We start from the raw sequence: 14,848 nt of genomic DNA on the forward strand, positions 1-14,848 counted from the left end.
TTTGTGAATGTTAAGTGAATGACCTTCAAAAACCTCAAATAATAATAATAAAAGTTGTGTATAGATGCTGTTGGCCGAGTAGGCACACCATATGCAGAGGCTTTGTCTTTGGTTCGATTCCCAGCCTTCCCCTTCTCTCTTCCTGTCAAATTACTGTTCAGTAAATGTCATTCGTACCAAAAGAGCTGTATAATGAGGTGCTAACTTGAGTTTCCTTTGCCCTCCCATTAAAAAAAAAAAAAAAGATGCACCTGCAGCAGGTGTTTTTCAGCCTTTCAAAAATGCTCTCCCTGAAGTGCCTTGCTCAAGGGCACCTCACAGGTAGCTAAAGAGCCAGGAGATCTGGGGATTCAGGTTTTGTCAGAGCTGAAGGCTACATCCACCTCAAGACAGTGAGAGGAATAAAGCAAAGTAGCAACGCTGTTTAAACACGGCAGTGATATCATATAGACCTTTAGCAGCGGGTAGGTAAAAATACACCACTTTGATTATTGGAGTTGGCAGGCAGACAGTGTGTGTATCCTGAAACGTGAGGCACATATTTGATCCTTTCCTGAGGCACGGATTAGTGGTGGAGTCTGAGTTTTATGTTGTTGTGTGGCTTGTAAAGTATGCAGCAGCACTGGTGGGAGCTTTGTATGGCGGACCCCAGAGCACGACTCGGTGGGATGTCTTCTGGAGTGGGACGTTGTGGATTTGTCAGTCGACCGAGACGAGAGCACACATTCCTGTGATTTAGAGAGCTTTGGGGTAATAAGGAGACAGCCTCTGTCGGGTCTCCTCCATGGGTGTAAGTGTCCGTCTTTTGTTGCTCCCTTTCAGCTTATAGACCCCCCTCCAACACACACAGGTCCGCGGATTCCTCTTTCACTATGGGAATTCCAGGCACATGTGAGTGAGGCAGCATGGCAGTGTGTGCACCCCTCCCCCTGTGCCGGTAACCCCTTGTTCTCATGAGGCCGGAGCATTCTGAAGGGGGGTCGACGTATGAGAAAGGAGGAGCATATCTAAGCTAATTCATCAATAACCTTTATCTAATCCCTGCTTTACCACTTCTCCTCCTCACTCCTTTCTCTCTCTCTGTTCCTCTCTCTCTCTTTGCCTTAAGGCATTCAAGCAAAACATCCATCCCCCACCTCTTTTTCTCTCTCTGGCTCACATGAGTCTGCCTGAACACGTTCAGAGAGCCAGAGAGGGAGAAGATAAATCGGGCAGGAGTGTGTTTCTTGTGTGTGGTGTAAGTTGAATCCTCAGAGGGCTGCGGGTCCTGACTATCACCCAGAGCTAACACAGTGATTATAGACTGGAGACTAGGTGTGGCGAGATGTGGGGATGTAGAGGGGGTGAGAGTTGGGAAGGGGGGTGGCTAGCGTCAGAGGCTTTGTCTATAGTCCTCGTACAGCCCACCAACCGGGAGGAGGCTCAGCTTGTCTGTCGGGGTCTGTCCCGGAGCCATGCACAGTCTGGGACTCGCCGCGCTGCCGTGTGGGGCTGAGCCACTCTTTAACAGAGAGTTAGCTTCAAGGCGTCAAGAGAAGCACAAGTTTAAGGAGCTCTGTGTAGCTGGCAGCAAGGACAGGAGCGAGTGAAGGACTGCCGGCGCTTTCAGCTGTTTTGTTCACTCATTCATTCTTTATTCTACAAGGATTTCTTATTTTTAAGAGAGCCAACAGATTTACATGGAGTAACACCGCTTTGGAAGAGGATTTACTTCAAAAGGACACCTTTGATTTGGTTTTAAATTTGAATTTAGATTTAAAGGATGAGATTTCAATGATAAAACCACTTGGAATATGGGACTTTTAATCTCTGATTTGGACTATGGGGACAGGCAACTGTGTGTTTGTGCTCAACTCTGGATAATTCTCATAAGTATGTCTCATTTTCTTTCTTTCACTCTTAAGTTTTTTTACCTTACTTTATTCGCTCAACAATTGTAGGGTAATGGTGTTTGAAAATGAAGGATTCTGACTTTGTGACTTAAGGCTAGTGTATTATGTACAGTTGGTTGAAAAAATAATATTTGTGTGTTTTTTTTAAAAAAGTAAGTAAAGCTTAAAAACCTTCAAGGCTTTTGTTTCCGTACAATGCTTTTGGGGACACTGCCAAGTCTGTTCCAGATCAAAACATGGCTGAATTTAATAATGGGCTGCTTACAAATATTTGGCTTTGTCGTCACTCACCGAACTAATAATTCATTGTAAAAGCACAGTCTCTGAGGACTTCTTCGCAACTGTTGTCTGAAGTCGACCGACTTCTTGCACTTGTGAACAGGTTTCCTGATCCAGGACGATTGGACCACAGTGTCTGTGCATGTCCTGACTTCTCTTCAGAAACAGGATGTCTGATGTTACATCATGAATTATGTATTGGGTTAAGGTCGAGGGCTTTGGCTGGTCACTCCCTAACATCAATGTTGCTGGTCTGGAACCAAGATGCTGCTTGTTTACTGGTCTCTGTTGGGTGGTCGTCTTGTGAAAACCCCCATTTGAAGAGCATTTCTTGCTTAGCAAAAGGTGATAACTTCATATAAGTCATGTATTCCTGGTAGAATAGCATTAGAAACATCTCTGTATCATGATGGCTAAACCACCATGCTTCAGACTACTTTAACTTAAACATGGTCACCTGTTGGACTGCCTACGTCCCCTAGAACCAGTTTTTCATTTGACCTGTCGATGAGTGTTTTGGAAAACTAAACCTTTTCAGCAAATGCTGCTGTTTAATTGATTGGGGCTTCTTGCTGATAGCTTGGCTAAGCAAAGGTGTTTTCAAATCATTACTGCACTCATAGGTAACCATGGAATTTCGATTATTGTACCACTTAGCAATAGTATAGAAATGAGAAATTCTAGTTTTATTGTGAAACTGATAAACTCCACATACTCATCTAGTTTGGCCTTTTTTCCCACTCTTTGAGAGTATCAAAATATACCTGTTTTAAATCATTGCTTGTTCTTCAGTGAGAAAATGTTTATTGTAATGGCCCTGTAGTTATCTGTAAGATGTTCTGTGCTGGTTTGTTTTTGATCTTTTTTTTTTCCAAAAACAGTACTTATGATTAAGTAATTAATTATCTATTAAAATGAAAACCCATTACTTTTATCCCCTTTTATCATTGCTTTTATCACTAAGGCAGTAAATACCACAAAATATTCTGTTAAACTTTAAGTCCATATGTCCCATCTGTGCTGTAGAACTTGTTTTGTTGACCTACAGCTGATGAATGGCTGAAGAAAAAAAGCCAAAATAGCAAGAAATCAAGGATTAGTTTTTAGATTTTTCGTCCACAATATTCTGGTTTTAGTTTTGATTTTAAAGCATTTTGCTGAGCTCAGACTCTTTTCTGTATATCTTGATACGTTTTTCCTAGTCGTGCACCAACTGATCATCCACAATTTCTGATTTTGGGTGAAACCGATCTTATCTTCATTTAAACTGCTGTGTTTGGATACTTTCTTTTTGTACTGCAAGGAAAACTTAAATCACCAGTCACCTTATTGGTGGTTTAAATTGTTTTGTTTGTTGTCAATGAATCTCAAGCTTTGTGATTTTGTAAAGGCAAAATGCTGCTTTTGAAGAGGCTCAAAATAGCTCTGTGATCCAACCTGTTGTGCAAGTTTTGCTTTTTTTATAATTTATTTATTTTTTTGGTTAATATAGTAGTTTGGAAAGCAATGCTCTGACATTTCATTTATATTTGAGAGAACTAAGTTTAGCCAAGTTTGCATTGTTCCACAGTTGCTATTCAGTGTTTTTCAATAAAATAAAATTGGAACATTGAAGGTGAATTGTGACCTTTCAACATCTGATGTTTATAAAAAATAAATCAGTATCGGCCGAAATCGGAAACATTCAAACATTTTAAAGATCTTGATTGGCCAGAAAACGGCAACTGGTATACCCTAAAAGTTTATTATTTAGAAAACATCTGGGACCTCATAGAGGAATACACTCACACCATCCTGTTGTTGTTTTGCTAATATTTTGAATACAAATTTATATTAAATTTAATTATCCTTGTGTGACTTGTTGACAGTTCAGTAATATAAACCAGACTGTTTGTTGGACGTGTGACAGCAGTAGATTATTATCTGATTAGCATGTGTTGACCTGTTTGACTCTGTCACTCATCCAACACAACAAAGAGGTCTCTCTTCCTGATTCATTTTTGTCAACGATTCTCTATCTACATAGTAATTATTAAGCAAAATTCACATTTTGCATGTTATACTTTTGTGTCTCAGGTGCTTCCAGCAGCCCAATTGCTTAAAAAAGCAAACAAAAAAAAAAAACAAACAAAAAAAACATAGTCATTTATTGCCAATAAGTTGATGCTATTTGGTGTCTGGAAAACAAGTTGTTTCAAGAACCTCCTGGTTGGGGTGCTGTCATGGTGGAGGGGTAAAGCAGAACCCACATATAGAGGCCTTAGTCCTTGACGCAGAGGTCACAGGTTCAGGTTCAAGTCCCAGCCAGATGACCTTTGCCACATGTCTTCCCCCTCTTTCATTACCTACTTATCACCACTCTCAAATAAAAATCACTAAAAATAAATAAATAAATAACCTCCTGGTGGTTAACTCGCACTGTGCTGTTACCTAGCAAACCAAATTGCACTCTGCCCGTTGCCTAGCAAACTAAATAAAGTTCCAGTATGTCTGGTCAGCTGGTTTTATTGATGTATTCGCTGCTTGAAAAGACAAGTGTTTTGTTCTTGACTTGTTATTCAGAAACCACTTGCTGCATCTTGTTGGTTGTGTAGCAGACTCCACTTCTGCTTTTCAAAGAAGTATGGTTGTATTATTTTGTATCTATTTAACATGTGAGTGTGAAGAATAGGTGCATGGTCAGCAGCATCTTATTTGGATTTAAAGCTAAAAAATAGACAGAACTGAGCAGACTAAAATCTCATCTGAAAATGAACTTTTTGTGCAAACAATGTAATGAACATGTTTTGTACAGCCCATTGACCTATCCCCAAGGAAGCACAAGAGGTCACCTTTAAAGAATCTGTTGAAAGTTTAATCACCCTTGTTTTTCTCTTCCCAGCTCTTGCAGGTAAACTCTCCCCAACCAGCTCGGATGTCCTGTTCAGCGCCTCAGCGATGACAGCCAGCCCTCCACCACCCAGTGTGTATCTGCCTGCCAGCTTCAAAATGTCCAATGCACAACTGGCTTTCTTCTTGCGGGAGGCCCAGATCACAGGACAAACGGTTGGCGGTGGCAGCAGGAGCAGCAGCAGCAGCTCCGGACATCCGCTGCAGCGCTCTGAGAGTTTTGTAGTTTTCCAGACAAAAGACCTCCCCGCCATCAACATAAGCTTTGGGCCTTTTGCCCAGGACCAGGCTTTATCCAAGGAGCTGCTGCAGCCAGCCAGCCCTCTGGACATCCCGGGCCAGCTGACAGTCGGCTGGAAGGTGCGGGCCTTCATTGTCCAGGCGAGGGTCTTCTCCAACAACCCCATCGTCCAGGTGTTCTTCTACATTGCAGGCCGTGACTGGGACGACTTCAAGGCTCAGGACAACCTGCCATGCATCCGACTGCACGGCTTCAGGGACGTCCGGGAAATCAAGACGTCCTGCCGCATGAGGGGCAATCTGGCCAAGTGCTTGGCGCAGCTGGAGCTGCCTCCGTCCTGGTTCAACACCAATGTGGCACCGCTGGGCCGCAGGAAAAGCTCTGGCGACGGGCTCCTGGATGGATTAACCAGTGAGACGCTGCAGGCTGAGCTGTACTACACGCTGCACGAGCCCAATCTTGACGGGGAGTGCAGCGAGGGTCACAGAGGGGGCGGCGGGACCAGGGGAGAACCTCTGTCACAGCACCCTCTGCTGCGCATCGGGAGTATCAGCCTCTACCAGGCCAGTCAGGAGCAGCTGCTGGTGGACAAACAGCTGGACAAGAACATGTTCCTCAGGCTGCCAGAGAAACCACTCAAACCTGGAGAAACACTGAAGATCCTGCTCTACCTGATGCCCAACTCCACTGTGGAACAATTCACCCTCAAGTAAGACTCATTTCTTTGTTCACTGATGCTCTGGTGGCTTGATAACACACACTTTCCATCTCTGATAGCCCATTTTCTGCCTTTTTTATTGAGAAACTGGCAAATAGAGATGCACAACAGAGGTTCATTTAGTTTGTTTTTTTCTTATTTTAATGCATCACTAACACATGAATCTAACACATGAACATGATTTATGTTTTTCCAACCTAAATCATGGAATCTATTATGAAATATGACTAAATCTTACAAAAAAAAATTTTTTCTTGCACATTTTCTACTCAAACAGTGTTGTCAACAAGTTATTGAGCAACAGTACAATCTGGTACAATCTGGCCAGTCCGCTGGACTTTTACACCATCAAACCATGGTGTAAATGTTGACTGCTGTCATGTGACCTCGATTGTTCAGAATAACAGTTCTGCATAAAGTATTTGCTCTTTCAGATTCTTTCTAAAATGTTAGATAAAAAAAGTTAAAATAAATTTTTTAAATGTTCTAGTTAAAAGAAAATAAATAGTAGGCAAATACAACCAGAATAAATACAACACATTTTCAAATGTTGATTTTATCCAAACTTTTACAAACACTTATTTACAATAAATGCTCCCTCATATCTTGCGATTTTAGATGGCCATGAGTTTGTGTGAGAAAATCTTATTTTCAGATAATAAATCATGACTTTATTACCAGATAATTTTTTTCATCACAATCCCCTCTTTTGAGTATAAGAAAATATTGAATATTTTATGTTAATTACATCAGATTTTATTCTGATGTGTTTTTTGCAGCAGAGGTTCTTTGGTCTTCTTCTTGCCAGAAACATTTTCTTGCTTGCTAATCTAGCCTGAGGAGATAAGCAAGTTGATGAATTTAACTGGCAGCCAGTCATAAAATGTAAGTTATTTTAACTGTTTTATTTTTTTAAAAATAAAACAGTTAATTCTGATGTGTTTTTTGCAGCAGAGGTTCTTTGGCCTTCTTCTTGCCAGAAACATTTTCTTGCTTGCTAATCTAGCCTGAGGAGATAAGCAAGTTGATGAATTTAACTGGCAGCCAGTCATAAAATGTAAGTTATTTTAACTGTTTTATTTTTTTAAAAATGATTGAAAAACATTAAAAATTATGATTAAAAGCTTAAGTTTTTTTTTTTCCTGTTCCTCCCTCTAACTTTCTGAGGCCCCCACAGCGCCGCCTGGTGGCCCTCACTTTGAAAAACACTCACTTGTCCCAGTTAAGGTCAGAGTTCAAGATCCAACAGTCTGGAAGAGACTCCACAAATATTATGGATGTCACCATCATATTTTTCTGTGCAGTTCAACACAGAAAGATATGACAAAAAAAGACCAAAACCGAAATAAAATCCGTAAGGGAGCAAATACTTTTCCACAGTTCTGTGTCTAAATGTTTGCAATACTCATCCCTGCTACGGGTTTCCCCTCTTCAGGCTCAGTATTCACACCCAGATCAACATTTTTACGTTGCCTCAAGATGAATTCCTGCATTCTTTGACGGCATCAGTTCATGGAGTGAATTGGAGTGAATGCATGTGCAGCTAATGTTAAACAACTCCAATTCATGTAGTATTCGCCATTGTGGCCTCTTACCACACGAGCTGCTTCGCTGTTTCTGTTCATTATGGAAAGATGAGCATGTAATCACGTATTTCACCCTTCCCATTAATTTCCCCTTCACTGCTCAAAGTGGTGCGCCTGCAGTAATTAAAGTCAGGTAAGATAAAGAGGAAGAGATAGTGTTATAGTAAAGCAGCTCTCTTGGGTTACCTATTTGAAATGTTGGCGTACGACCAGAGATTTCTTCTTTTCTTTTTTCCTCCCATTAGAACAAGCTGCTGTTCAGAGTAGGTTGTGTTTAAAGGTCAAGTCATGGCTGGAGGTGACACACTGGAGCATGCTACCCCTCTACTGCAGGATATTTCTGGCTCATATTGTGGAGAAACACAAACTGAATCCAGGAGAAGATTAGAAATATTATTTATTCATCTTGTTTAGCTCATTTTCCTTTTACCTGGAGCTGAATTCAAGAAACTAACTCAAAATTTCTCATTACAATAAGTGTTTCTATTTTCAGTATTTATGACCCAATTTTTATTCAGTTACTTAAATGACTTTAGATGCTAACAATTAGTATTATCTAAGTCAGTGGTTCTTAACCTTTTTTGAGGTACCGAACCCACCAGTTTCATTTGGGTATTCACTGAACCCTTCTATAGTGATAAATAAAATTTTCCTGTGAATAACGTAATTTACAGTATTTCTGGAAGCATTCAAGATAGTTTTCTCTTCTTTTTTCAAAGCAATTGTTGAATTTGTTAGGGTTTCTGATGCATAGAATTTTCAGCTTAAGTTTTTGGATTTAAGATATATAAAAAGCAATGTTTTTAATGCATTTTATTAACATTCCAATACAGAACAAAGTTGTGCAATTGATAAATAGTTTTATAGCAACCCATGCATAGTTCCCACAAGTCTGAACTGGAAGTGATCTGTGCTACTAAACTGCAGCACAAAGCATAGATGAACTTTGGCTTCAATACCAACAAAACCAAACTACAGTACTCAAAAACTGCCATGGAGTAATAACTGTAGCGTACTTATATTGTTTATAAATTAGATAGGAACAAAAAGAGAGCTAGTTCTAAGCTTGTGGCTAGCTTATTGTTGCCATAGGAATACCATAGCAACTGTCATGGCGGTTAGTTATGGATACCTATCAAGATGGCTGTCAGCTACAAAGTTCCTGGAAGTGTGATGTCACATGAGAAATTTGTATTAATACTGGTAATTAGGGCTCCAACTAATGATTATTTGTGATCTATTATTCTATCAGTTACTCTGATGATTAATTGGATAAACATCTCTAAAACTGACATGCCACTTCTGTAAACAAATCGCTGCTGAGTGATGTCAACATTTTCTTCTGCACATGCGAGTTTCTTTGATGTTGTAAACTGTTCACACAGAAGTCTCCCTGCAGTCGCATTTAATTAGTAGCATGAACAACGCAAATAAAATTGGATTTAAAAGAAATAGAATTGATCATTGAAACATTCTATGTGAACACAGCATTAGCATCTTGATCGCTCTGCTTCTTAGTTTTTCCATCATGTGAACTTTTTTATTTAAATTATGCATCATGGGTTTCATTTTTTTATATCAAGGATGGACATTTATCATATTTTATATTCTTTATTTTGATAAATTTATTAAAAATAATATTGATTTATTGTTGTCACAATACATTTCACTTAATGGAATTTAATAGCTGTAATATTTTCTCTGATTAATGAAAGCATCAGTAAATATCAATACATTTGAAAATATAATTAAATGCAGCTACCAATTGCAGTTTAATAATACAAATCACATTTCTTTGTGACTGGCGTCCTAAAGAACTAATAGGAATGTTTTATATTTTAAGAATGTGTAGTCGCTGTGACACAATTGCAGCTATTTAGGTTACTTAAAAAAAGAAGTAATAAATAGCCCTTAGTCACTATTGCAGTAGTACCACAAAATATCTTGATAAAAGTTTAAGTCCATATCTTCCACCCCAAGTATCATCCAATATAAACCTGGAGTAAAGTTTTAATGATGCATTCAAGGACTATTTTTGGATACCTCATGTTTTGTCACTGTACTATTTCTACATTATTTACCCTGTTTAAGACTCATCCGTGCTTCTTAGCATAATAAAACTCTTAGAATAAATATCGATTTTAAAGATGACTTAAATGAGATGTTCTAGGTGATTTAGGTGAAAAGAGATAATGGATCATAATGCAAGCTTTTATAGAAATCTCTCTAATAGGTGTCCATTAGTGGCTATCAATTTACTCTTTTTAACATTTTCTTGGCAGAGCTTCTCTCATTTCAATTGAATCGCTTTTGTTGCCTCTGTATTTGAGTTTTAGGATGTTAACTACCTTTCTCAGAGCATTATGCTCATTTTCCGCTCTCTCTGATATTAGAATGTCGTCTCAGAGGGATTTTAATGGCTGTGACAGTAAACGGTACTACTCTGTGTTAAATTCGAGTTTGACCTGTTCTCGGGTTGAAAGATGCTGAGGGAACAGGAGGCCCCAAATAATTCCACTGCTCTTTTCCACACTGTATTTGAAAATGGAAAATTAAAGATTGTTTGCACTTAACAAAGCTTGAGGAAAGCCGTTTTTTTTCCCTTTTTGTTCACTTAAAAGCCTGAAGGAGAGAAGCAAAGGCAGGCCCTCATTAACTAATTCAGGACTGATGATGAAACGCTCTGTAAATACGCTTGTTCTAATATCTTACAGACCTAAACGTGGAGCTTTGCAGAGCCCTAATTAAGACCTAGTTACTCCTATAAACCCTTCTCAAAGCCAGTACGCTTTCTGCCTGCAGGTAGTCTTATACAGTAAATCATTTTGCAGGTATAAAAACAGAAAAGATAAGAACTTGTACATATTGAATCATTAAATGTTGGCACTAGAAAGTTATTTTTTTATTAAGCCTTGAAATGTTGTGGGTGGATATGATTGTATTAGATGAAGGATGAGAACATGTTGCTGACCTAACAACGCAGATAGAAATCATGTTGTTTGTAAGCAGGACGATATGATTCTTTGGTTGTATTAGACAAAGACTATCAGGAGTAAAATCTTGAGGACTGGAGTTACAGACTTCTGCTGTACAGTAGCTGCGTTTTCACTGACCATATAATTGCGCAAATTGGAATTATGCAAATAAATTTGCTTTATGGGAACACAACAATTAAATTTTTTTTATACATTTTTACGCTACGATGAGGTGGTTTCCTGCTGTGTTCAAATTACTGTATTAAAACTGCAAAGGAAACACTTTTTTCACGAGTCACATGATCAGCAGCTGGATGTGGTGAAAACAACAGACAAGGGGAAGCAATTGGAGGATGATGGCGTGGCATGGTTTTCATTGAATTATTGCATTGACAAACTTATTTATATGTGATTTTAATGACGTTCCTTATTTAATGGAAATACCACAATTTCAAAATTGTTAGTTTTTTCACATTATTGGAATATGGACAAAGTTTTGTGCAAATTTATAATGGAAACGCAGGTATTGTTGATAGGCAATATGAACTTAAACTATTTCGACAACAGTTGCATAAAGTGGTGCCACTGAATCGCCAACATTACAAAATAATTGCAATGAGTCGTCTTTTAATCAATGTTCTTTTCAAACCAACATTTGAACTAGAGATCCTCCGAACAACTAAAGTAATAATATTGTGCAAACATAATCAATTAGCTGGTCAGGGTCCAGATAAATCTGAATTCTTACTATAATTTTTTTTCCCCAAGATAAACAGTAGGATAATTATTCACAACAAAACAGTTTTACTGTGTTGCTGTGTATATTTGTAGCTTAAATCATCTCTCAGAAGTGTGGATGAAGTCCCAAATAACCAACATGATGCTAAATCACTAAGAATTACAACCTTGAAAGCAAGTCACTGATTTTAGAAAGCAAAACGTCACCTTTTGTAATTCACACCATTAGCAGGAAGGGTTATAAAACACTTCAGTATGTGACCCATCAATAGGGACGTATCAGAATAGAAATAACAGAACCACTAGTGACACTAGTACCACAGTTTGAGAAGCATGGACCCGGAGTGTTCTGCTGGTGAGGGATCCAAGCCACTCAAGTTCTGAAAAACCTGATCTCTGCCTGTCTTTTAAACAATGAAACTGAAATCCTTTCTTTAGTACAAGCCCCTGTAACCAAGCAACCGTGACTAAAAGATACAGCTAACTTTGTAATGTGCTTGATTATGGTTTACAGATAAAGAAAACTAAAAATTCAGTAACTCAGAAAATTACAATTCTTCTATAAGGTCAAAAGAAAAATGTTTAATGTGAAATGTTACACTGAACAGTCATGGGAAAGCCTGCCAACATGGCATTTCTCCAAGTAGATGGTTGCTGTCACTCTGCATAAGAGTGCAGCATCCTAGTATATAAAAGGACAGCTTGGTGGGAGGAAAATGTGGTGGACAACAAGTACATCAACAGAGATAACTGCAGCCATTATAGGACTGAGAGATTAATCCTATTCAAGAGTTTGGAGCAGAGTTACAAGGCATGTGGACTTTGGCCGAAGCCATTTCTGAACCAGAGATAACATCAGAAGTACCTTTTCTGTGATTTATCACATTGATCCAAATGCACCTCAGTTCTCTAAATCTTAGAGACATTTCTGCAGACTGCGTCCAAAGCAACATATGAATCTCCTGCAGCTTTGCAAACATGTTTGTTTTCTTTTTAGTTCAAGCTACGTTCTTGTTCTTCCTCTCGTCCCTTTTATTTAAGGAATCAAACAAGCCCACCACTCATTAGGCGAGGTGCTTCTTTAGCTTGTTTGAAGGTGTGAGATGAACTTGGCGACGGCAGGATGTTTTTGTGAAATGAGCTGGGCCCTGGGGGTAGCTTCCATCTGAAATGTTTTATTCAGAACTTTGGAGGTGTTTTAGATGTGCACACAGGGTTTAAAGACATTCTCACACTTCTTGTTGCAGTAAGAGTTTAATCATTAAAGCTCAAACTCTCAAGCATCAGAGTATACATCTGGTATACTTTTGCATTGTTTTCATACCTGAACCAAACCCCTTGGAAAACCTGTTCCTCTCCTCGCCCCTGGTGGTGCTGCATCAAGAACCACTGAGGGAAATGACTCAAAAACCTCTGAAGTAGACACTAAGTGCAATTTCCTTCTTCGCAAAATGTAAACTAAAATTTCGTAGCCACAGATTTTTGTGGTTGTAGGATTTCTCTTTTGTCTTGGGCAAAAGACCAGGAGTTATTTCTCCCACTAGCGCTAGACACTCTCTCTTGTTTAGGTTCTATTTTCCCAGAATGCTCTGCACCTTTCCTGCTTATGCAGCGGTCTCTGGTGCGTTTAGTGTTCACATACCAAGCAAATGTGAATACCGCTTGGTTGAAACCAAACCGAGATCTAGGTTTGTAGGCGGACCAGAGTTTTTGGTCCTCATCTTGGAACAATCTGGACTTTCTTGGCAAACGGATGGAGTTCGATTAAAGTGGACTAAACCTTACTGGTGTGAATGCAACCTTAGTGACTTATCAGAGAGCCAGATTACAAAATATTTCTTTTAAATCAAACTGACACGAGGGTACAGCCATCCGAATCTGCTGGGGCAAAAGCTACAGCTAGACTTGTAAAACATGAAAAATGTGTCCGGTCCCCTGCCTGCTGGAGCATTTAGCCGACCGAGTGAGGCATCTGCATCTCTCAGCCTAAAAAAAAAGAGGGGCTATAAAACACTAGAGGAGAAGAAAAGGCCAGATTTGCCCCTCCAGAGAGCGAGTGGCCTCAGCAGGGTGTGAATTCACCGGCTCTCAAGGCCAACCATCAGGCCTCCCTGTGCTCCGAGGAAGATGATTAAAGACGCAATAAGTGTCTTTAAAGATGAATCAAAGTGCCTCTCCTCCAGCTCTCCTTTCATCTCCTCCATCCCTTCATTTTCTGACATGTTTGGAGACGTGGAGCGAAGCCCGCATGGCCACTTGTGGAGTGACCCTTTGTCTTCTGCGACGGTTACGCTGTCAGAAACGTACAGTGTGTGTTGACATGAGCATACGTCATGTAGAGGAAGAAGAATCAGCGTGTTGGATTTAGTTACCATGGCAATGCACTGATGTATGGCATGAAGCTGTGATGATGTTTGGTTTGTATTGAACTTGCTTGGAACAAGATTGCGTCTTTATTATCTGAGGAGTTTTTCCCATCCGTCGCATTAAAGTGATTCTACGTTGTTTTGAAGAGTAATGTTCACAGATGTTAGTCTGACAGCATTACAGCAGTACAAAGGAAGCCATTGGCAGGTAACACAGCAGGACTGAGCTCTTTATTGTAGAAAAATAAACCAGATATTAGTCTTTTTGGAACATCTGTTATGAAATCCTGCTGTGTAGTTGACAAACGACGCTGATTTAAAACTAACAATATGATAAATGCCAATATGATAAACTATTTAAAACATCCAATAAAGTGTAATCATTTAACATGATTTGACTTTGATTCATTGTCTTGATGTTAAAGCTGTAGTATGCGACTTGTATAAGAAAAAGTTTTTACATATCTGTTCAAATTGTTTCCATGTCATGATGGTATAAAATGATTCACAGGAGCAGCACCACATGGAGAGTGATTGTCAACGCTAAGACCTACCTCCTGTCTCTGATTGATTGTTTCTTGTTAGTTCTGGGAGAAAGCAGGGGAATTAGATTTTTTTTTTTCACAGATTATCACAATCTAGTGACAGTTTCAACAAGCATGTAAAAAATATTTTTTTATAAAAGTTACATACTGCAACTTTGAATGAAGTTGCAGCATTATTGTAAAGTTATTTTTGCTCTTATCTCCTCTGTTTCTTCCAAAGAGCATCAATAAATATTGCTTTGATAATGTGATTAAATGTAGTTAGTGTGAGCAGCTTAGTGATATAAATCATCCTGAAGAAGTATATTTCAAATTGTCTAAGAACAGTGTTTATGTTTATAGTGCTGTCATGCATTCAGTCATACAGTCTTATAAAAAAACAATAGTTTTTTTCATTCTTTTTTTTAACATTATAACATATCTTTCTTCAGATCTCTGTCTTGGCTCGTTCAGATTGAAAACACACAGGCAAAGTCTACAGTCTAAACTTTAGTTCTTTTCAGTTTCAGTGGCCTCATTCAGAGAGTAATAATCGGGTTGGTGATGCTCTGACACTTAAACTCATTCTATCTCAGGCTCATTCAACAACTAAATGACGTTTTGGAGCAACATGTTCTCT

General features: G+C 39.0%; 1 protein-coding gene across 1 annotated transcript in view; it reads left to right on the plus strand.

Moving 5' to 3' along the window:
• Positions 1-1,374: 1,374 nt before the first annotated feature.
• Positions 1,375-14,848, plus strand: part of tmem132e (transmembrane protein 132E) — a 142,800-nt gene continuing 129,326 nt past the window's right edge. The window contains exons 1-2 of the mRNA XM_007563873.2: positions 1,375-1,872; positions 5,053-6,010. Coding sequence (XP_007563935.1) covers positions 1,794-1,872; positions 5,053-6,010 — 1,037 coding nt within the window. The 5' untranslated portion in view covers positions 1,375-1,793. The remainder of the gene's footprint in view (positions 1,873-5,052; positions 6,011-14,848) is intronic.

The sequence above is a fragment of the Poecilia formosa genome, unplaced genomic scaffold (assembly GCF_000485575.1).
Source record: "Poecilia formosa unplaced genomic scaffold, Poecilia_formosa-5.1.2 Scaffold152, whole genome shotgun sequence".
In the NCBI taxonomy this organism is placed as follows: domain Eukaryota; kingdom Metazoa; phylum Chordata; class Actinopteri; order Cyprinodontiformes; family Poeciliidae; genus Poecilia; species Poecilia formosa.